The sequence below is a fragment of the Hippoglossus stenolepis genome, chromosome 3 (assembly GCF_022539355.2).
Source record: "Hippoglossus stenolepis isolate QCI-W04-F060 chromosome 3, HSTE1.2, whole genome shotgun sequence".
Lineage (NCBI taxonomy): Eukaryota > Metazoa > Chordata > Actinopteri > Pleuronectiformes > Pleuronectidae > Hippoglossus > Hippoglossus stenolepis.
The window spans coordinates 3,404,655-3,426,883 of NC_061485.1; the positions used below are offsets into that span (position 1 = coordinate 3,404,655).

Consider the following 22,229-nt stretch of genomic DNA (forward strand, 5'->3'; position numbering starts at 1 on the left):
TCTCTCTTTCCACGAGTCCGGTGGTGGTGGTGTCGCCGTGGTCTTGTCCTCCTTCTTCTTCTTCTTCTTCTTCTTCTTCTTCTTCCAAGGATGAAGAATCTGCAGAAGCATCACCCACTGGGTCTCAGTCTTCGCCACCATCGTTGTCTTCGTAGTCACCGCGCCCTCTCTGTCTTCTTCTCGGTCTGCTTCTCCATCTCCTTGTCCGTCCGCTTGTCGTTCTGGCTCTTCGCCTCCTCTTCGGGTTCAGAGGATGGTTGCTGGGAGAATAGCTGTTGGGAACCTGTTCTCTGGTGAAACGCTCCTGACGCGACATCGTGCGATGGTCCGTGAGAGAGTGGCACACTGAGACTTATATGTGGGTCTAATGTACCCCCTTGATTTCAATTGGAATCAGGTGTGGGTCTAAATGACCCCACAGAGCACCACAGCGCCCTCTCTGGGTCTAAATGACCCTCCCATGACAATCGAGAATGACAATCCATTGGTCTCAATTACCCCAGGAGAATTGGATAATGACAATCCTTGGGTCACCCTAACCCGAACCCTGACTGCCAGGGCTTGCGTATGATCACACGCACGCACTCACGCACGCACACGCACACACACACACACACACACAGACACACAGACACACACACACACACTCTGGGTCAATTCGACCCAGGAACAACACAAGGGTTAATATTAATATTCAATATTTGATTTTGATAACCAAATTTGTTGAATGCCGAAATGTTATCACGTTTAATGCATTATTGCACAACATTACTATTTTAACAAAGGACTAATGGATGTTTAATGCTGTTTTTATGTATTTATGTATTGTTATGATGTGTATGGGTTGTGTGTGACTACTGTTTACAAACCAAATGGCCCCTCGGGGACAGTAAAGACGACCTTAACCTTAACTTAACCTTTATTCTACATTTTAGTTTTCATTCTTCTATGAGTGTGTTTGTTTTTCTAATTTTTGCGAATTTTTCTTTATTTGTTCTGACATGTGCTTTATGAATAAAGATCTGATTTATTATTATTAAATGCATCTATTTGATTTGACTTTAATTGTTACTGTATGTTGTGAATGAAGGATAACACACTCTGCCTCTCACTGAATCTCCTCTTAACACCAAGTGTGAACAGGCCGCTGTGAAATGCAGTAAATCCTGAAACACCAACAACTTCTTCCTCAAACACAACCAGCTCCTCCCAGTCAGGATGTGTCTGTGTCTCCTCCCTTCACAGACGTGTAAGTGTAAGAACCAGTGAACAACAAGCTGTGAACTGTGGGAGATGAGTCACTGCAGGGAGTGAATGAGAGGGGGAGGAGCAGAGATCTGTTTCTGCTCAGAGGGAGTGAAACTGTTCTACAGTCACTGACACCAGCTGAAATGGCGCAGCAAGAAAATCAACTGGACAGAGAAAGATTCTGCTGTTCGATCTGTCTGGATCTACTGAAGGATCCGGTGACTACTGGCTGTGGACACAGCTACTGTATGAGCTGTATTAACACCCACTGGGACAATGGGGATGAGAGAGGAAGCTACAGCTGCCCTCAGTGTGGACAGACCTTCACACCGAGGCCTGTCCTGGTGAAAAACACCATGTTAGCTGATTTAGTGGAGGAGCTGAAGAAGACTGGACTCCAAGCTGCTCCTGCTGATCACTGCTATGCTGGACCTGAAGATGTGGCCTGTGATTTCTGCACTGGGAGAAAACGGAAAGCTCTAAAGTCCTGTTTGGTTTGTTTGGTCTCTTATTGTGAAAACACCTCCAGCCTCATTTCCAGTCAGCTCCATTTAAGAAGCACAAGCTGGTGGAGCCCTCGGAGAAGCTCCAGGAGAACATCTGCTCTCGTCACGATGAGGTGATGAAGATGTTCTGCCGCACTGATCAGCAGTGTATCTGTTATCTCTGCTCTATGGATGAACATAAAGACCACGACACAGTGTCAGCTGCAGCAGAAAGGACTGAGAGGCAGAGAGAGCTCGGGCTGAGGAGACAAACAATCCAGCAGAGACTCCAGGACACAGAGAAAGATGTGAAGCTGCTTCAACAGGAGGAGGAGGCCGTCAATGGCTCTGCTGATAAAGCAGTGGAGGACAGTGAGAAGATCTTCACTGAGCTGATCCGTCTGCTGCAGAAAAGAAGCTCTGATGTGAAGCAGCAGATCAGATCCCAGCAGGAAACTGAAGTGAGTCGAGTCAGAGAGCTTCAGGAGAGACTGGAGCAGGAGATCACTGAGCTGAAGAGGAAAGACCATGAACTGAAGCAGCTCTCACACAGAGGATCACACCCAGTTTTCACACAACTACCCCTCACTGTCACCACTCAGTGAATCTACACACTCATCCAGCATCAGGATCCGTCCTCTGAGGTACTTTGAGGACGTGACAGCAGCTGTGTCACAGGTCAGAGGTCGACTACAGGACATTCTGAGTGAGACAGAGACAGAGATTTTACAGATTGTGTCTCAAGTGGATGTTTTACTGCCACAACCAGAGCCAGAGACCAGAGCTGACTTCTTAAAATATTCACAGGAAATCACACTGGATCCAAACACAGCACACAGACATCTGTTATTATCTGAGGGAAACAGAAAAGTAACAGGTATGAGAGTAGAACAGTCTTATTCTAATCACCCAGACAGATTCACTGATTGGCGTCAGGTCCTGAGTGGAGAGAGTCTGACTGGACGTGGTTACTGGGAGGTGGAGGTGGGGGAGAGCAGTTGGTGTAGCAGTCACATACAAGAATATCAGCAGAGCAGGAAACTCATATGAATGTAGATTTGGATTCAATGATAAATCTTGGTCATTATATTGTTATGAAAACAGATATGAATTTTATTACAACAGCATCAGGACTCCAGTGTCAGGTCCTCGGTCCTCCAGAGTAGGAGTGTACCTGGATCACAGTGCAGGTGTTCTGTCCTTCTACAGAGTCTCTGACACCATGACTCTCCTCCACAGAGTCCAGACCACAATCACTCAGTCTCTCTATGCTGGAGTTGCGGCTGGTTATGGATCCACAGCTGAGTTGTGTAAACTCAAATAGACTCGAGTCATTAAAAGCAGTGATTTAGATTCTGTGTTTAAATCTTTAACTTCTTTTGTCTCCATGTTTGTTGATCAAAGTTCGTCGTGGTGACGTTTCTGCTCCGCACAGAGATCAGCTGTCAATCAAACACTGACCTTCCTTTATCACACATATTTAGTTCTCACTTTGTAAAGACAGAAATCTATAATTACACTGACATGAATGTGTTTGAAAGAACTAATGTTGCTGTTGTTTTCTAAATCAATGTAGAAATCAGGTTCTGTGATGTTTTAGAACCTGTATTGATCCTGATCCTCATCAATGAGCTGATTATTTGTTCTTGTCTTTTCCACATGTGAGATGGAGGTGAAACAAACTGATTGTGTGTCCATGAAATCACTGAACAAGAGTCACTGAACAGACTTTACTGATGAAATGATCAATGAACTCAGAGCGTCAACATGTCCAACAGATCAACTGCACTTTATTTCAGGCATTAATATCTTTATTAATCTAATTAATACATTATAACAGTAGTAAAGTGTAATGTACCTTCCAGACATTCTGTGTTGCCCAGATACCAAAGACCATTATATCCTTTAGTCATTTGTAAAGCATGTTCTGAGATGTGCTTTATGAATAAAGATCTGATTTCTTATTATTAAATGCATCTATTTGATTTGACTTTAATTGTTACTGTATGTTGTGAATGAAGGATAACACACTCTGCCTCTCACTGAAAGCTCCTCTTAACACCAAGTGTGAACAGGCCGCTGTGAAATGCAATAAATCCTGAAACACCAACAACAACTTCTTCCTCAAACACAACCAGCTCCTCCCAGTCAGGATGTGTCTTTGTCTCCTCCTTTAACAAACTTTATTTTCGACTGTCAACATACAAAGTCAACATACAGTGTTAAAACAGAAGGATCGGATGGTCACAGATATACACTCAGATATTGTGTTGCTTGCACTCAGATATTTTGTGCAAGTGGCAGATGAAAAGCCCTCGCACCAAGGTCGGGCCTAAAATTGACACAGGCTGGGACTCACAAACATCCGGTCAATAAGAAGCTGACATCAGGGACAGTTTCATAAATGTCTCTGTCTCAAACCGGATCCTGATCTGAACTCGGCACCATCCAGACGGCCGTCACAAAAGATAAAGTTTAAGAAAAAACGTATTTAGCTGATGCTAGCTTGGCCTTTCAGACCCGGCCATCCCAGACCGACAGTATCACTCATAAAGGACCATGGGGGACGACAGACCTGACGCCTACTTTTCCTCAAAACTTGACTCTGTTGTGATCACAGTTCCAACTTCTCTTGAAGCTGCAGCAGCCGCTGACTATCTATGACAGCATCATGTGACACTGTAGGTTATGCTGACTTGACATTGTTGGTATAACATCAATTATTCCAACAGCTGAGCTTCTCAGATTCACCAGTTTTGCTTGAAATGCCAATGCACTGTTCTTAACCCTTCCTCCACACATCATGTGACGGACAGCCACATGATTGTGTTGCAGTAATAACTGAAGCTTGTTCTCTCGAAGACTTAAAGGGTCAGACCAATGGCCAATGCAGATTTGGAACTGTTTGTGGACAGCTCAGCCTCAAGAGACCCAGCAATTGGTAATAAATCGAACAATTTGTGCAATACACCATCCTAGAATTCCTCTGCACAGACAGCAGAGTTGGTTGCATTGACAAAACATGTTAAAGATAAGAGTGATCATACACAGACGCAGGTTTGGGGTGTGGCTCATGAGTTTGGACGACTCAATAGGATTTTTGTCAACATCCACAGGCAAACCTATAACCCTCTACACCCTGATTGGCTGACCTACTGGATTCTGTGTTGTTGCCAAAACAACAATGAGCTTGAGTTTCACAGGGACACCAGAGATAAGTACTCGATGCTGCTCCCTGACTCATTAACACCCACAGGTGACGTACAGGTACTGCAAGGATCTAGGAAGCCAGGAGGAGAAAGCCAACTGATTGCTCAGTCAATGGTAAAAGTAGGTTTGGTCCAACAGTAAATGATGTGTAATTATATAGATCTTTTCTATTCTTGACCACTCAAAGCGCTTTACAGCACAGTTTTCCCATTCACGCATTCACACACACTTTCATACAGTGTGATTTACAGTCAAATGTATGGAATAATTTAATGACGCTTGAAAATACAACTGCAAGAACAGACGTAAGAGACGAGGAGAGCCTGGAGACTGAAGCTGTGTGAGTGTTTTAATCCTCAGAGACGTTAACAGACTTTGGTGTGAAGCAGTTGATCCCAACAGAAAACATCAGTCAGATACAGACAGTCCATCGATTCATTCATTTATGGAAACATTAATATGTTTATTAATCTAATTAATACATTGTAACAGTAGTAAAGTGTAATGTACCTTCAAGACATTCTGTGTTGCCCAGATACCAAAGACCATTATATATATATAAAGTAGAAATGATTTTCTGTGTTTTTAATTATTTCGTGTGTTCAGAGTATTTAAACATTTCATTCACACAGTACATGACACTTCTTTAAATATTGTGTTACTCTGCAAACAACTTTTTAAACTTCATAATAAAACCAGGTGATGTATTTAGGTGAATAATTAGTGCAACAGTCTTTTTATTTGTCTCTATAGAAAAGTGAGGAGCCTCCTCAGACAGAACAGAACTCTGCTGCCAGGATTCTAACCAGAGTCAACAGGTTGGAACACGTCAGCCTGGTTTTAGCCTCTTTACACTGACTCTCAGTTTCTAACCAGTTGAAGCTTCTTTAAATGACTTGTAAAACTCTCAATGCTCTGACTGCTCAGTTTATCACAGATCTTTAATCCTTGAGATCCTCTGGCAGGAGACTTTGAACTGATCCAGATTCTCAGTGATTTATTATTATTAAATGCATCTATTTGATTTGAATTTAATTGTTACTGTGTGTTGTGAATGAAGGATAACACACTCTGCCTCTCACTGAATCTCCTCTTAACACCAAGTGTGAACAGGCCGCTGTGAAATGCAGTAAATCCTGAAACACAAACAACTTCTTCCTCAAACACAACCAGCTCCTCCCAGTCAGGATATGTCTGTGTCTCCTCCCTTCACAGGTGTGTAAGTGTTAGGACCAGTGAACAACAAGCTGTGAACTGTGGGAGATGAGTCACTGCAGGAAGTGAACGAGAGGGGGAGGAGCAGAGATCTATTTCTGCTCAGAGGGAGTGAAACTGTTCTACAGTCACTGACACCAGCTGAAATGGCGCAGCAAGAAAATCAACTGGACAGAGAAAGATTCTGCTGTTCGATCTGTCTGGATCTACTGAAGGATCCGGTGACTACTGTCTGTGGACACAGCTACTGTATGAGCTGTATTAACACCCACTGGGACAAAGAGGAGGAGAGAGGAAGCTACAGCTGCCCTCAGTGTAGACAGACCTTCACACCGAGGCCTGTCCTGAGGAAAAACACCATGTTAGCTGGTTTAGTGGAGGAGCTGAAGAAGACTGGACTCCAAGCTGCTCCTGCTGATCACTGCTATGCTGGACCTGAAGATGTGGCCTGTGATGTCTGCACTGGGAGAAAACTGAAAGCTCTCAAGTCCTGTTTGAATTGTTTGGCCTCTTATTGTGAAAAACACCTCCAGCCTCATCTTCAGTCAGCTCCATTGAAGAAGCACAAGCTGGTGGAGCCCTCGGAGAAGCTCCAGGAGAACATCTGCTCTCGTCACGATGAGGTGATGAAGATATTCTGCCGCACTGATCAGCAGTGTATCTGTTATCTCTGCTCTATGGATGAACATAAAGACCACGACACAGTGTCAGCTGCAGCAGAAAGGACTGAGAGGCAGAGAGAGCCTGGGCTGAGGAGACAAACAATCCAGCAAGGACTCCAGGACACAGAGAAAGATGTGAAGCTGCTTCAACAGGAGGAGGAGGCCGTCAATGGCTCTGCTGATAAAGCAGTGGAGGACAGTGAGAAGATCTTCACTGAGCTGATCCGTCTGCTGGAGAAAAGAAGCTCTGATGTGAAGCAGCAGATCAGATCCCAGCAGCAAACTGAAGTGAGTCGAGTCAGAGAGCTTCAGGAGAGACTGGAGCAGGAGATCACTGAGCTGAAGAGGAAAGACCATGAACTGAAGCAGCTCTCAGACACAGAGGATCACACCCAGTTTCTACACAACTACCCCTCACTGTCACCACTCAGTGAATCTACACACTCATCCAGCATCAGGATCCGTCCTCTGAGGTACTTTGAGGACGTGACAGCAGCTGTGTCACAGGTCAGAGGTCGACTACAGGACATTCTGAGTGAGACAGAGACAGAGATTTTACAGATTGTGTCTCAAGTGGATGTTTTACTGCCACAACCAGAGCCAGAGACCAGAGCTGACTTCTTAAAATATTCACAGGAAATCACACTGGATCCAAACACAGCAAACAAACATCTGTTATTATCTGAGGGAAACAGAAAAGTAACACGTATGAGAGAAGAACAGTCTTATTCTAATCACCCAGACAGATTCACTGATTGGCCTCAGGTCCTGAGTAGAGAGAGTCTGACTGGACGTTGTTACTGGGAGGTGGAGGTGGGGGAGAGCAGTTGGTGTAGCAGTCACATACAAGAATATCAGCAGAGCAGTGAACTCACATAAATGTGGTTTTGGATCAAATGATAAATCTTGGTCATTATATTGTGAGGTAAACAGTTATACCTTTCATTACAACAGGATCATGACTCCAGTGTCAGGTCCTCGGTCCTCCAGAGTAGGAGTGTACCTGGATCACAGTGCAGGTGTTCTGTCCTTCTACAGAGTCTCTGACACCATGACTCTCCTCCACAGAGTCCAGACCACATTCACTCAGCCTCTCTATGCTGGAGTTAGGGTTTATTATCCTGGAGACACAGCTGAGTTGTGTAAACTCAAATAGACTCGAGTCATTAAAAGCAGTGATTTAGATTCTGTGTTTAAATCTTGAACTTCTTTTATCTCCATGTTTGTTGATCAAAGTTCGTCGTGGTGACGTTTCTGCTCCGCACAGAGATCAGCTGTCAATCAAACACTGACCTTCCTTTATCACACATATTTAGTTCTCACTTTGTAAAGACAGAAATCTATAATTACACTGACATGAATGTGTTTGAATGAACTAATGTTGCTGTTGTTTTCTAAATCAATGTAGAAATCAGGTTGTGTGATGTTTTAGAACCTGTATTGATCCTGATCCTCATCAATGAGCTGATTATTTGTTCTTTTCTTTTCCACATGTGAGATGGAGGTGAAACAAACTGATTGTGTGTCCATGAAATCACTGAACAAGAGTCACTGAACAGACTTTACTGATGAAATGATCAATGAACTCAGAGCGTCAACATGTCCAACAGATCAACTGCACTTTATTTCAGGCATTAATATGTTTATTAATCTAATTAATACATTGTAACAGTAGTAAAGTGTAATGTAGCTTCAAGACATTCTGTGTTGCCCAGATACCAAAGACCATTATATCCTTTAGTCATTTGTAAAGCATGGACCGTGCAGGAGCTTCTCCAAACTCATGAGTGACTGTTCAGGTGCCAGTGGCCTCTGTTGGATTCATGTATGACAGATTTGAATTAATCATTAAGGATTTAAATTCCTTTCCTCAATTGTTTTTCTTTTTCTTTTAATTTTGTTGGGATTTTAATAAAGTTATTAAGAAATTCATTTTTTGTGTTTTTAATTATTTCATGTGTTCAGAGTATTTAAACATTTCATTCACACAGTACATGACACTTCTTTAAATATTGTTTTACTCTGCAACAACTTTTTAAACTTCATAATAAAACCACGTGATGTATTCAGGTGAATAATTAGTGCAACAGTCTTTTTATTTGTCTCTATAGAAAAGTGAGGAGCCTCCTCAGACAGAACAGAACTCTGCTGCCAGGATTCTAACCAGAGTCAACAGGTTGGAACACGTCAGCCTGGTTTTAGCCTCTTTACACTGACTCTCAGTTTCTAACCAGTTGAAGCTTCTTTAAATGACTTGTAAAACTCTCAATGCTCTGACTGCTCAGTTTATCACAGATCTTTAATCCTTGAGATCCTCTGGCAGGAGACTTTGAACTGATCCAGATTCTCAGCTAAACACTAAGACAGAGTTTTAGAAATAAGGTTCAGAGACTGTGGAACAACCTGCCTGAGGAAATGCAGCCGGCTGAGTCGGTGACTTCCTTTAAATCAAAACCTAAAACCTCCTTTTATCGAACTGCATTCCATGATTTTACCTAATTCTAGTTTTATTATTGTAATGTGTGGTCATGCTTCAATTTCTGTCATCTTTAAGATCATTGTCCCCTCAGCGGTCGGACTTTTAAACCAGCTGTAGCCCTGGTGTATGGCACACACACATTTTAATATATTTTAGTGTTGGGACATGGTATTTGTGAACAACAGTTCGGCCTACATGTGTAGTCAAAATCCTAAGGCCGCATGTCCTTTGTTCTGGAGAAACCAGAGCCTCCAGAACTCAGTCTCCCAGGGTGCCTCAACGTCACACAGGTGTGAAAACCCACCAGAGACACAAGGGTCAACTCCTATTGGTCACTCTGGGCCCCATGACCTGTGAGGTCACCGAGCCAATATAAGGCCAGGTCTCCCTTTCTTCAATCTCTTTCCATGCGACCCGTCGAGGGGAGAAGTTTGGCTTCTCCAGCTCACATCTTTCTCTTTCCATTCACCTCTTCGAGAGGAGCACACCGCTCCTTCCACGAATCCTCTCAGAGGAGAAGGGCGACGGTCCAGCTCACTCTTTCAACTCAAATCAACTTCATGGAGGTGAGTTGCAGCTTCCAACTCATCTCACCAAGGAAACCTCCTCCCAATCCAAGCTCTACCAACCTCTAAGCTGCGACGTGTTGTCCTGCAGGAGAACTTCAAACAGCAACTGAGCTGCACAGCACAACAGAACCACGAAGGCAGGAGCCACAAACCAGCAAGACGACTTCACAGAACTGCGAACTGCAGAGCAACTCTTTTCCCCTTTCCACAGACAGGTAACACAACTGGGCTTAAACCCAATAACCAAATTTATTGAATGCCGAAAGGCACACCATTTTATGGTATCACGTTTAATACATTATTGCACAACATAATGGTGCCCGTGTGAGGCAGAGTACAGTTGGCAAAAATTCATAATTATGCAATTTTAATTTTAATTTTCTTTTTTTTCCATTTTTGGCCAACGCCAGAAAAAGTGGAATGTTGAACTTTCAGTCAAGCCAAGGTTTGAATTCAATTCCACTAGTCTGCCACCGGAGTAGACATTCAACCGTACTTACAAACAAGTGCATTGTGGTGACATTTAATTTATTCATAAATTAAATGTTTATTAATAATTAATTATTCATAACTACCACTTTAAGTCCTCATATTGTTACGCTACAGATTGCTATCATTGCTGATAACTCCAGTTGAATATTCTTTGTTGAAATTTTAAGAATTTCGTTAAACATTTGATTATCACATATTCAATGTTAACTGGTCAAGCTGTGAAATTTCCTGTAACTGTTAAGTGCTTTGAACTAAGACATAGCGTGCCACCGTCCTATGTAACAGAGCTTGTACCTGGCTGTTACTGCCAAGCATTTCAGCCCAAGTTGGATAAGAGAACCTGAGGAAGAGCCACAGCGTGCTTCCAGCCCTGTGAATTTATAGAACCCTAACTTTTACTGCCCTGCATATTAGTTAGTGATTAAACATTTTGGTAATCTGATTCACCCACAATAGTTTTGGTTAGGCTAGTGTACGATCAAACCCACACTACAAGGTGTCTGCCAGTGCAACACCAAAGCCAACCACACTGCTTTGTCGATTTATAAACTTGTGAATCTAATCTTTCAATTTCAGACCAAACAATGGAGAACCCTGTGTAGAACAGTTTGTTTCTTCCCTAGCACAGAGTCTGACCCCTGGCTATCCTGAATTATCCAAACGAGCGATAATGCAGCAGGAAGTTGAGTATCTCCTCCAGAATGGATTTGCTGTGCCTAGCTCCAGTGCGTGGAGTTCTCCATCCTTGTTGGTACCAAAATCAGATCAAAGTTTCCGATTTTGTAATGACTTTAGAATGCTTAATGCTATCACCGAACCAGATTTTTAATTATTTCATGTGTTCAGAGTATTTTAACATTTCATTCACACAGTACTTGACAATTCTTTAAATATTGTGTTACTCTACAAACAACTTTTTAAACTTCATAATAAAACCAGGTGATGTATTTAGGTGAATAATTAGTGCAACAGTCTTTTTATTTGTCTCTATAGAAAAGTGAGGAGCCTCCTCAGACAGAACAGAACTCTGCTGCCAGGATTCTAACCAGAGTCAACAGGTTGGAACACGTCAGCCTGGTTTTAGCCTCTTTACACTGACTCTCAGTTTCTAACCAGTTGAAGCTTCTTTAAATGACTTGTAAAACTCTCAATGCTCTGACTGCTCAGTTTATCACAGATCTTTAATCCTTGAGATCCTCTGGCAGGAGACGTTGAACTGATCCAGATTCTCAGCTAAACACTAAGACAGAGTTTTAGAAATAAGGTTCAGAGACTGTGGAACAACCTGCCTGAGGAAATGCAGCCGGCTGAGTCGGTAACTTCCTTTATATCAAAACCTAAAACCTCCTTTTATCAAAGCACATTCCATGATTTTACCTAATTCTAGTTTTATTATTGTAATGTGTGGTCATGCTTCAATTTCTGTCATCTTTAAGATCATTGTCCCCTCAGCGGTCAGACTTTTAAACCAGCTGTAGCCCTGGTGTATGGCACACACACATTTTAATATATTTTAGTATTTTACCAAAGGACTAATGGATTCTTAATGCTCTTTTTATGTATTTATGTATTGTTATGATGTGTATGGGTTGTGTGTGACTACTGTTTGCAAACCAAATGGCCCCTCGGAGACAGTAAAGACAACCTTAACCTTAACTTAACCTTTATTCTACTTTGTTAGTTTTTCATTCTTCTATGAGTGAGTTTGTATTTCTTATTTTTACGAGTTTTTCTTTATTTGTTCTGAGATGTGCTTTATAAATAAAGATGTGATTTATTAATATTAAATGCATCTATTTTATTTGACTTTAGTTGTTACTGTATGTTGTGAATGAAGGATAACACACTTTGCCTCTCACTGAAAGCTCCTTTTAACACCAAGTGTGAACAGGCCGCTGTGAAATGCAGTAAATCCTGAAAAAAAAAAAAAAGTCTTCCTCAAACACAACCAGCTCCTCCCAGTCAGGATGTGTTTGTGTCTCCTCCCTTCACAGACGTGTCAGTGTAAGAACCAGTGAACAACAAGCTGTGAACTGTGGGAGCTGAGTCACTGCAGGGAGTGAATGAGAGGGGGAGGAGCAGAGATCTATTTCTGCTCAGAGGGAGTGAAACTGTTCTACAGTCACTGGCACCAGCTGAAATGGCGCAGCAAGAAAATCAACTGGACAGAGAAAGATTCTGCTGTTCGATCTGTCTGGATCTACTGAAGGATCCGGTGACTACTGTCTGTGGACACAGCTACTGTATGAGCTGTATTAACACCCACTGGGACAATGGGGAGGAGAGAGGAAGCTACAGCTGCCCTCAGTGTAGACAGACCTTCACACCGAGGCCTGTCCTGGGGAAAAGCACCATGTTAGCTGGTTTAGTGGAGGAGCTGAAGAAGACTGGACTCCAAGCTTCTCCTGCTGATCACTGCTATGCTGGACCTGAAGATGTGGCCTGTGATTTCTGCACTGGGAGAAAACGGAAAGCTCTCAAGTCCTGTTTGGTTTGTTTGGCCTCTTATTGTGAAAAACACCTCCAGCCTCATCTTCAGTCAGCTCAATTGAAGAAGCACAAGCTGGTGGAGCCCTCGGAGAAGCTCCAGGAGAACATCTGCTCTCGTCACGATGAGGTGATGAAGATATTCTGCCGCACTGATCAGCAGTGTATCTGTTATCTCTGCTCTATGGATGAACATAAAGACCACGACACAGTGACAGCTGTAGCAGAAAGGACTGAGAGGCAGAGAGAGCTCGGGCTGAGGAGACAAACAATCCAGCAGAGACTCCAGGACACAGAGAAAGATGTGAAGCTGCTTCAACAGGAGGAGGAGGCCGTCAATGGCTCTGCTGATAAAGCAGTGGAGGACAGTGAGAAGATCTTCACTGAGCTGATCCGTCTGCTGGAGAAAAGAAGCTCTGATGTGAAGCAGCAGATCAGATCCCAGCAGGAAACTGAAGTGAGTCGAGTCAGAGAGCTTCAGGAGAGACTGGAGCAGGAGATCACTGAGCTGAAGAGGAAAGACCATGAACTGAAGCAGCTCTCAGACACAGAGGATCACACCCAGTTTCTACACAACTACCCCTCACTGTCACCACTCAGTGAATCTACACTATCATCCAGCATCAGGATCCGTCCTCTGAGGTACTTTGAGGACGTGACAGCAGCTGTGTCACAGGTCAGAGGTCGACTACAGGACATTCTGAGTGAGACAGAGACAGAGATTTTACAGATTGTGTCTCAAGTGGATGTTTTACTGCCACAACCAGAGCCAGAGACCAGAGCTGACTTCTTAAAATATTCACAGGAAATCACACTGGATCCAAACACAGCATACAAACATCTGTTATTATCTGAGGGAAACAGAAAAGTAACAGGTATGAGAGTAGAACAGTCTTATTCTAATCACCCAGACAGATTCACTTATTGGCGTCAGGTCCTGAGTAGAGAGAGTCTGACTGGACGTTGTTACTGGGAGGTGGAGGTGGGGGGGAGAGCAGTTGGTGTAGCAGTCACATACAAGAATATCAGCAGAGCAGGAAACTCGGATGAATGTAAATTTGGATACAATGATAAATCTTGGATGTTATATTGTTATGAAAACAGATATGAATTTTATTACAACAGCATCAGGACTCCAGTGTCAGGTCCTTGGTCCTCCAGAGTAGGAGTGTACCTGGATCACCGTGCAGGTGTTCTGTCCTTCTACAGAGTCTCTGACACCATGACTCTCCTCCACAGAGTCCAGACCACATTCACTCAGCCTCTCTATGCTGGAGTTTGGGTTTGTTATTATGGAGACACAGCTGAGTTGTGCAAACTCAAATAGACTCGAGTCATTAAAAGCAGTGATTTAGATTTGATCTGAACTAGCAGTTCCATTGGAGAGTGTCCTGATCGAGTCCCTCTGAGGGTTTGTTCTGCAGCTCTCATCACATGTGTTTCTTATACATGTCTATATACATTTAAATATCTTATATATGTATGAAGCAATAAAAATGTATTGTGTGAAGAAGCTGAAAGTTGAAATAAAGAATAGATCCAGTCGTTTCTTTTGTCTTCATTCCAGGATCTCATTCAAAGCTGATGGAGACAAAGTGAAACTCCTGTGAGAGAATAACTGAGGCAGTTTCCTCCTGAAACTCCACAAACCTCAGTGTTCATGTTCAGTCTCTGTCTTTTCAGAGCAGATCACAAAAATACTCAAGTTCTGATAAAAGTGCTCTGTTAAAACTGCACATTTCTCATTGTCATTTCAGTTTTCTCCTGATGTTCAGATTTCCTCGACCATGATGAAAGATCAAATACTTCTTATTCACCATTTGCAGAGTTTGATCTCACACAGCAATCATTAAACTTCCTCAGCAGATCCAGTGTGTTTGGATTTATTCCAAATGAAGTCAGTTTTCTCTGTGAAGTGCATGAGTCTGTCGACAGCTCAGAGACACTGAGGACAGCTCAGAGACACTGAGGACGATGGACAGTTTCTGCAGCTGATCCAGTGAAGGTCAAAGGTCAGAACTTATCAGGAGTGTGTTTCTGGATGAGATCAGCTCTTTGGTTTCCACCTCCATGTGTCTCACACACTCCTCACAGCACGGCTGCAGAGAACTCACATGATTAAATCCAGAGTGACCTTCGTCCTCCACACACACACACACACACACACACACACACACACACACACACACACACACACACACACACACACACACACACACACACACACACACACGTCCAACCAGTGTCGAAACCGTCGGCATCATTTGCTCAGTTCAGGTGTGAGATGGATGTTAGATGAATTCTGCAGGACTGCGTGTGTTCAACAAAAGGAGCTGAACTTGAGTACCTGCCTGCAGACAAGATGGCGGACCTCTGCGAGCACATGTGCAACAGCCAACTCCGCACTCGACAGGGAACGGTTGTCGGTCTTCTTCTGTGGTTTTCTCCCTCGTGAAGTTTTTATTCTTTAAGAGTGGAGACTTTTAATTCATTCATTTGTTTTCACAAACTTTATTTTAGACTGTCAACATACAAAGTCAACATACAGTGTTAAAACAGAAGGATCGGATGGTCACAAACTGCCACATGTAAATTATTCATTAAGAAAATCAAATGGAAGAAAGAATAGATTGTTAGTGAACTTACATTTGTGGAATCATGGAAACCAAATCCAAGACCCCGATAGTAAAATACAACGTCAGAAAAGTGTTTTCTTCTTCTCTTCAATCAAACTATTTGTGAATATCAGTGTTTATTCAACCATTGGACTGTAACTGACGTACACAGCACACGGCCTCTCTGAGAAATGATCTGCAAGTTTTTATACGGAAAAAAATTTGTTTTTAGTTTCAGATATTTTCTTACTTTAACATTATCTTGATTTTAATTTGATCAACTAGAAATCATAGTTTTAACAGAATAAATTCTTACTTTTGTATAAATTACTGTTAAATAAGCTCATTCAGTTATTAATTTCTGTCCTAGAGGATAAAATACTGTACATGCTTCACTGTTAGTAAATAAATGTATGTATTAAACAATATGTATTGATAATTATATCATGGTTATGTTATTTTTTGTACTTTGTATTTAAACCATTTGTTTTCTTGTTGTGCAGCATAAAACACATTAAAACATGTTTTTAACATGTTTAAGTAATAATTCATGCAACAGAGGGTTAATGTGGAAAGAGCGTCAGTGTGAAGCATTTATTTTAAGGAGCAGCTGTGTAAATGGAATCATCATTTTCAGCGAATTATTATTGATGCACATAAACGAGGAGTCAGCTCACATCAGATGTAAAGGAGATGAAATGTGTTTTATTTTTATGTTTAATGTCTTTATTAAAAATACTTTATTTTATACTTTGCAAAGTTACCGTTCAGACAAATGTTTGAAGTGAAAAGAGAAGCACGGTGAACTCAACAGGAGTCGGTGAGAAGTTGAAGCTGCTGGAGGAAACTCCGTCGTCTTGTGTGCAGCGGGTGGACGCTCTCTGTTTCTCAGGATGTTGATCAGAGAGAGTCCACAGCAGCAAACCAGACTCTTCACCATCAGCAGCGTGTAGAGCAGACACAGCAGCTTCACCTGCAGCTGAGACCAGGCCCAGGCTGCTGGAGGCGTCGGTGCTGGAGGCGTCGGTGCTGGAGGCGTCGGTGCTGGAGGCGTCGGTGCTGGAGGCGTCGGTGCTGCAGGCGTCGGTCCTGGAGTTGTCGGTGCTGGAAGAGCACAAACCTCTGAAAGAATTCAAGAAGTCAGGCTTTTTCAGAGCATGGTCTTTCAGTTTGAGGGCAGAACTTAGCTCATCTTATCTTTCATGTTCAGATGTTATAATGCTTTCACTCAAAACTCCACATTCACTCTCAGACAGACCCTGCTTGTGCTCAAACTATGTGTTTGCACTCAGATATTTTGTGGCTATGACAGCTCCAGCTTCAGCTTCTCCTCGTGTTCACGTTGCTTCTGTTCACGTGAAACTTCTGCTCTCAGATTGGTTTTTGCAACAAATCTGTCAAAATTTCCCGACGAACAGAATTCCAGGTGTAATATTGACAACCAGCTGCGCACCATTCCTTTGTTCACCTTAATCTGCTCCGGCCTCACCCTGCCAGGACCTTTGGACCCCACTGCCTGCCACCTCCACTCCAGCTCCAGCTATTGAACAATAAACCTGTTTTACTACCATCTTCCTGCTGTGTTTGTGTTCTGCACTCTGGGTTCACAAGAAAAAGATCATAACAAGATAAACTTTGCGTGAGGGCTGACTAGTTAAAATTTTGTAGTTTGACCAATTGAGCCATTTTGCCACAGCCACTGAATATTGACATACATGTGTTAAGGCCAGACTCTCGAAAAAAAACTTCTTCCTCAAACACAACCAGCTCCTCCCAGTCAGGATGTGTCTGTGTCTCCTCCCTTCACAGACGTGTCAGTGTAAGAACCAGTGAACAACAAGCTGTGAACTGTGGGAGATGAGTCACTGCAGGGAGTGAACGAGAGGGGGAGGAGCAGAGATCTGTTTCTGCTCAGAGGGAGTGAACCTGTTCTACAGTCTCTGGCACCAGCTGAAATGGCGCAGCAAGAAATTCAACTGGACAGAGAAAGATTCTGCTGTTCGATCTGTCTGGATCTACTGAAGGATCCGGTGACTACTGTCTGTGGACACAGCTACTGTATGAGCTGTATTAACACCCACTGGGACAAAGAGGAGGAGAGAGGAAGCTACAGCTGCCTCAGTTAGACAGACCTTCACACCGAGGCCTGTCCTGGGAAAAACACCATGTTAGCTGATTTAGTGGAGGAGCTGAAGAAGACTGGACTCCAAGCTGCTCCTGCTGATCACTGCTATGCTGGACCTGAAGATGTGGCCTGTGATTTCTGCACTGGGAGAAAACGGAAAGCTCTCAAGTCCTGTTTGGTTTGTTTGGCCTCTTATTGTGAAAAACACCTCCAGCCTCATCTTCAGTCAGCTCCATTGAAGAAGCACAAGCTGGTGGAGCCCTCGGAGAAGCTCCAGGAGAACATCTGCTCTCATCACAATGAGGTGATGAAGATGTTCTGCCGCACTGATCAGCAGTGTATCTGTTATCTCTGCTCTATGGATGAACATAAAGACCACGACACAGTGTCAGCTGCAGCAGAAAGGACTGAGAGGCAGAGAGAGCTCGGGCTGAGGAGACAAACAATCCAGCAGAGAGTCCAGGACAGAGAGAAAGATGTGAAGCTGCTTCAACAGGAGGAGGAGGCCGTCAATGGCTCTGCTGATAAAGCAGTGGAGGACAGTGAGAAGATCTTCACTGAGCTGATCCGTCTGCTGCAGAAAAGAAGCTCTGATGTGAAGCAGCAGATCAGATCCCAGCAGGAAACTGAAGTGAGTCGAGTCAGAGAGCTTCAGGAGAGACTGGAGCAGGAGATCACTGAGCTGAAGAGGAAAGACCATGAACTGAAGCAGCTCTCAGACACAGAGGATCACAACCAGGTTCTACACAACTACCCCTCACTGTCACCACTCAGTAAATCTACACACTCATCCAGCATCAGGATCCGTCCTCTGAGGACCTTTGAGGACGTGACAGCAGCTGTGTCACAGGTCAGAGGTCGACTACAGGACATTCTGAGTGAGACAGAGACAGAGATTTTACAGATTGTGTCTCAAGTGGATGTTTTACTGCCACAACCAGAGCCAGAGACCAGAGCTGACTTCTTAAAATATTCACAGGAAATCACACTGGATCCAAACACAGCACACAGACATCTGTTATTATCTGAGGGAAAAAGAAAAGTAACATTTATGAGTAAAGATCAGTCTTATTCTAATCACCCAGACAGATTCACTCATTGGCGTCAGGTCCTGAGTAGAGAGAGTCTGACTGGACGTTGTTACTGGGAGGTGGAGGTGGGGGTGAGAGCAGTTGGTGTAGCAGTCACAAACAAGAATATCAGCAGAGCAGGAGACTCACATGAATGTAGATTTGGATTCAATGATAAATCTTGGATGTTAGTTTGTCATGGAAACAGTTATAACTTTTATTACAACAGCATCAAGACTCCAGTGTCAGGTCCTCTGTCCTCCAGAGTAGGAGTGTACCTGGATCACAGTGCAGGTGTTCTGTCCTTCTACAGAGTCTCTGACACCATGACTCTCCTCCACAGAGTCCAGACCACATTCACTCAGCCTCTCTATGCTGGAGTTGCGGCTGGTTATGGATCCACATTTGAGTTCTGTAAACTCAAATAGACTCGAGACATTAAAAGCAGTGATTTAGATTCTGTGTTTAAATCTTTAACTTCTTTTGTCTCCATGTTTGTTGATCAAAGTTCGTCGTGGTGACGTTTCTGCTCCGCACAGAGATCAGCTGTCAATCAAACACTGACCTTCCTTTATCACACATATTTAGTTCTCACTTTGTAAAGACAGAAATCTATAATTACACTGACATGAATGTGTTTGAATGAACTAATGTTGCTGTTGTTTTCTAAATCAATGTAGAAATCAGGTTGTGTGATGTTTTAGAACCTGTATTGATCCTGATCCTCATCAATGAGCTGATTATTTGTTCTTGTCTTTTCCACATGTGAGATGGAGGTGAAACAAACTGATTGTGTGTCCATGAAATCACTGAACAAGAGTCACTGAACAGACTTTACTGATGAAATGATCAATGAACTCAGAGCGTCAACATGTCCAACAGACCAACTGCACTTTATTTCAGGCATTAATATGTTTATTAATCTAATTAATACATTATAACAGTAATAAAGTGTAATGTACCTTCAAGACATTCTGTGTTGCCCAGATACCAAAGACCATTATATCCTTTAGTCATTTGTAAAGCATGGACCGTGCAGGAGCTTCTCCAAACTCATGAGTGACTGTTCAGGTGCCAGTGGCCTCTGTTGGATTCATGTATGACAGATTTGAATTAATCATTAAGGATTTAAATTCCTTTCCTCAATTGTTTTTCTTTTTCTTTTAATTTTGTTGGGATTTTAATAAAGTTATTAAGAAATTCATTTTTTGTGTTTTTAATTATTTCGTGTGTTCAGAGTATTTAAACATTTCATTCACACAGTACATGACACTTCTTTAAATATTGTGTTACAATGCAAACAACTTTTTAAACTTCAGAATAAAACCAGGTGATGTATTTAGGTGAATAATTAGTGCAACAGTCTTTTTATTTGTCTCTATAGAAAAGTGAGGAGCCTCCTCAGACAGAACAGAACTCTGCTGCCAGGATTCTAACCAGAGTCAACAGGTTGGAACACGTCAGCCTGGTTTTAGCCTCTTTACACTGACTCTCAGTTTCTAACCAGTTGAAGCTTCTTTAAATGACTTGTAAAACTCTCAATGCTCTGACTGCTCAGTTTATCACAGATCTTTAATCCTTGAGATCCTCTGGCAGGAGACTTTGAACTGATCCAGATTCTCAGCTAAACACTAAGACAGAGTTTTAGAAATAAGGTTCAGAGACTGTGGAACAACCTGCCTGAGGAAATGCAGCCGGCTGAGTCGGTGACTTCCTTTAAATCAAAACCTAAAACCTCCTTTTATCGAACTGCATTCCATGATTTTACCTAATTCTAGTTTTATTATTTTAATGTGTGGTCATGCTTCTATTTCTGTCATCTTTAAGATCATTGTCCCCTCAGCGGTCGGACTTTTAAACCAGCTGTAGCCCTGGTGTATGGCACACACACATTTTAATATATTTTAGTGTTGGGACATGGTATTTGTGAACAACAGTTCGGCCTACATGTGTAGTCAAAAGCCTAAGGCCACATGTCCTTTGTTCTGGAGAAAACCAGAGCCTCCAGAACTCAGTCTCCCAGGGTGCCTCAACGTCACACAGAGGTGTGAAAACCCACCAGAGACACAAGGGTCAACTCCTATTGGTCACTCTGGGCCCCATGACCTGTGAGGTCACCGAGCCAATATAAGGCCAGGTCTCCTTTCTTCAGTCTTTTCCATGCGACCCGTCCAGGGGAGAAGTTTGGCTTCTCCAGCTCACATCTTTCTCTTTCCATTCACCTCTTCGAGAGGAGCACACCGCTCCTTCCACGAATCCTCTCAGAGGAGAAGGGCGACGGTCCAGCTCACTCTTTCAACTCAAATCAACTTCATGGAGGAGAGTTGCAGCTTCCAGCTCATCTCACCAAGGAAACCTCCTCGCAATCCAAGCTCTACCAACCTCTAAGCTGCGACGTGTTGTCCTGCAGGAGAACTTCAAACAGCAACTGAGCTGCACAGCACAACAGAACCACGAAGGCAGGAGCCACAAACCAGCAAGACGACTTCACAGAACTGCGAACTGCAGAGCAACTCTTTTCCCCTTTCCACAGACAGGTAACACAACTGGGCTTAAACCCAATAACCAAATTTATTGAATGCCGAAAGGCACACCATTTTATGGTATCACGTTTAATACATTATTGCACAACATAATGGTGCCCGTGTGAGGCAGAGTACAGTTGGCAAAAATTCATAATTATGCAATTTTAATTTTAATTTTCTTTTTTTCCATTTTTTGCCAACGCCAGAAAAAGTGGAATGTTGAACTTTCAGTCAAGCCAAAGGTTTGAATTCAGTTCCACTAGTCTGCCACCGGAGTAGACATTCAACCGTATTTACAAACAAGTGCATTGTGGTGAAATTTAATTTATTCATAAATTAAATGTTTATTAATAATTAATTATTCATAACTACCACTTTAAGTCCTGATAGTGTTATGCTAAAGATTGCTATCGTTGCTAATAACTCCAGTTGAATATTCTTTGTTAAAATTTTAAGAATTTCGTTAAACATTTGAATATCACATATTCAATGTTAACTGGTCAAGCTGTGAAATTTCCTGTAACTGTTAAGTGCTTTTGAACTAAGACATAGCGTGCCACCGGCCCTATGTAACAGAGCTTGTACCTGGCTGTTACTGCCAAGCATTTCAGCCCAAGTTGGATAAGAGAACCTGAGAAAGAGCCACAGCGTGCTTCCAGCCCTGTGAATTTATAGAACCCCTAACTTTTACTGCCCTGCATATTAGTTAGTGATTAAACATTTTGGTAATCTGATTCACCCACCATAGTTTTGGTTAGGCTAGTGTACGATCAAACCCACACTACAAGGTGTCTGCCAGTGCAACACCAAAGCCAACCACACTGCTTTGTCGATTTATAAACTTGTGAATCTAATCTTTCAATTTCAGACCAAACAATGGAGAACCCCTGTGTAGAACAGTTTGTTTCTTCCCTAGCACAGAGTCTGACCCCTGGCTATCCTGAATTATCCAAACGAGCGATAATGCAGCAGGAAGTTGAGTATCTCCTCCAGAATGGATTTGCTGTGCCTAGCTCCAGTGCGTGGAGTTCTCCATCCTTGTTGGTA

At 42.7% G+C, this 22,229-nt stretch overlaps 2 protein-coding genes and 2 pseudogenes across 2 annotated transcripts; all 4 read left to right on the forward strand.

Annotated features, from left to right (window-relative positions):
- Positions 1–1,391: 1,391 nt before the first annotated feature.
- LOC118104628 lies at positions 1,392–2,432 on the forward strand (annotated as a pseudogene).
- A 3,714-nt stretch (positions 2,433–6,146) lies between these two features.
- LOC124851577 (tripartite motif-containing protein 16-like) lies at positions 6,147–7,976 on the forward strand. Its single transcript, XM_047339453.1, is given in 2 exon segments — positions 6,147–7,645; positions 7,647–7,976. Coding segments are annotated over 2 exon segments (1,671 nt in total). The 5' UTR covers positions 6,147–6,304.
- Positions 7,977–12,366: 4,390 nt separating this feature from the next.
- On the forward strand, positions 12,367–14,381 carry LOC124851134 (tripartite motif-containing protein 16-like). Its single transcript, XM_047339452.1, has 2 exons — positions 12,367–13,551; positions 13,615–14,381. The coding sequence occupies exons 1-2, from the start codon at positions 12,501–12,503 to the stop codon at positions 14,172–14,174; spliced, it is 1,611 nt and encodes a 536-aa protein (XP_047195408.1). The 5' UTR covers positions 12,367–12,500; the 3' UTR covers positions 14,175–14,381.
- A 2,885-nt stretch (positions 14,382–17,266) lies between these two features.
- Positions 17,267–19,188, forward strand: LOC124851576 (annotated as a pseudogene).
- Positions 19,189–22,229: the final 3,041 nt, after the last annotated feature.

Coding starts and splice junctions, on each gene's coding strand:
- LOC124851134 (XM_047339452.1), top strand. CDS start 12,501: ATGGCGCAGCAAGAAAATCAACTGGACAGAGAAAGATTCTGCTGTTCG. Junction 13,552..13,614: donor TCGACTACAGGACATTCTGA/GTGAGACAGAGA, acceptor TGCCACAACCAG/AGCCAGAGACCAGAGCTGAC.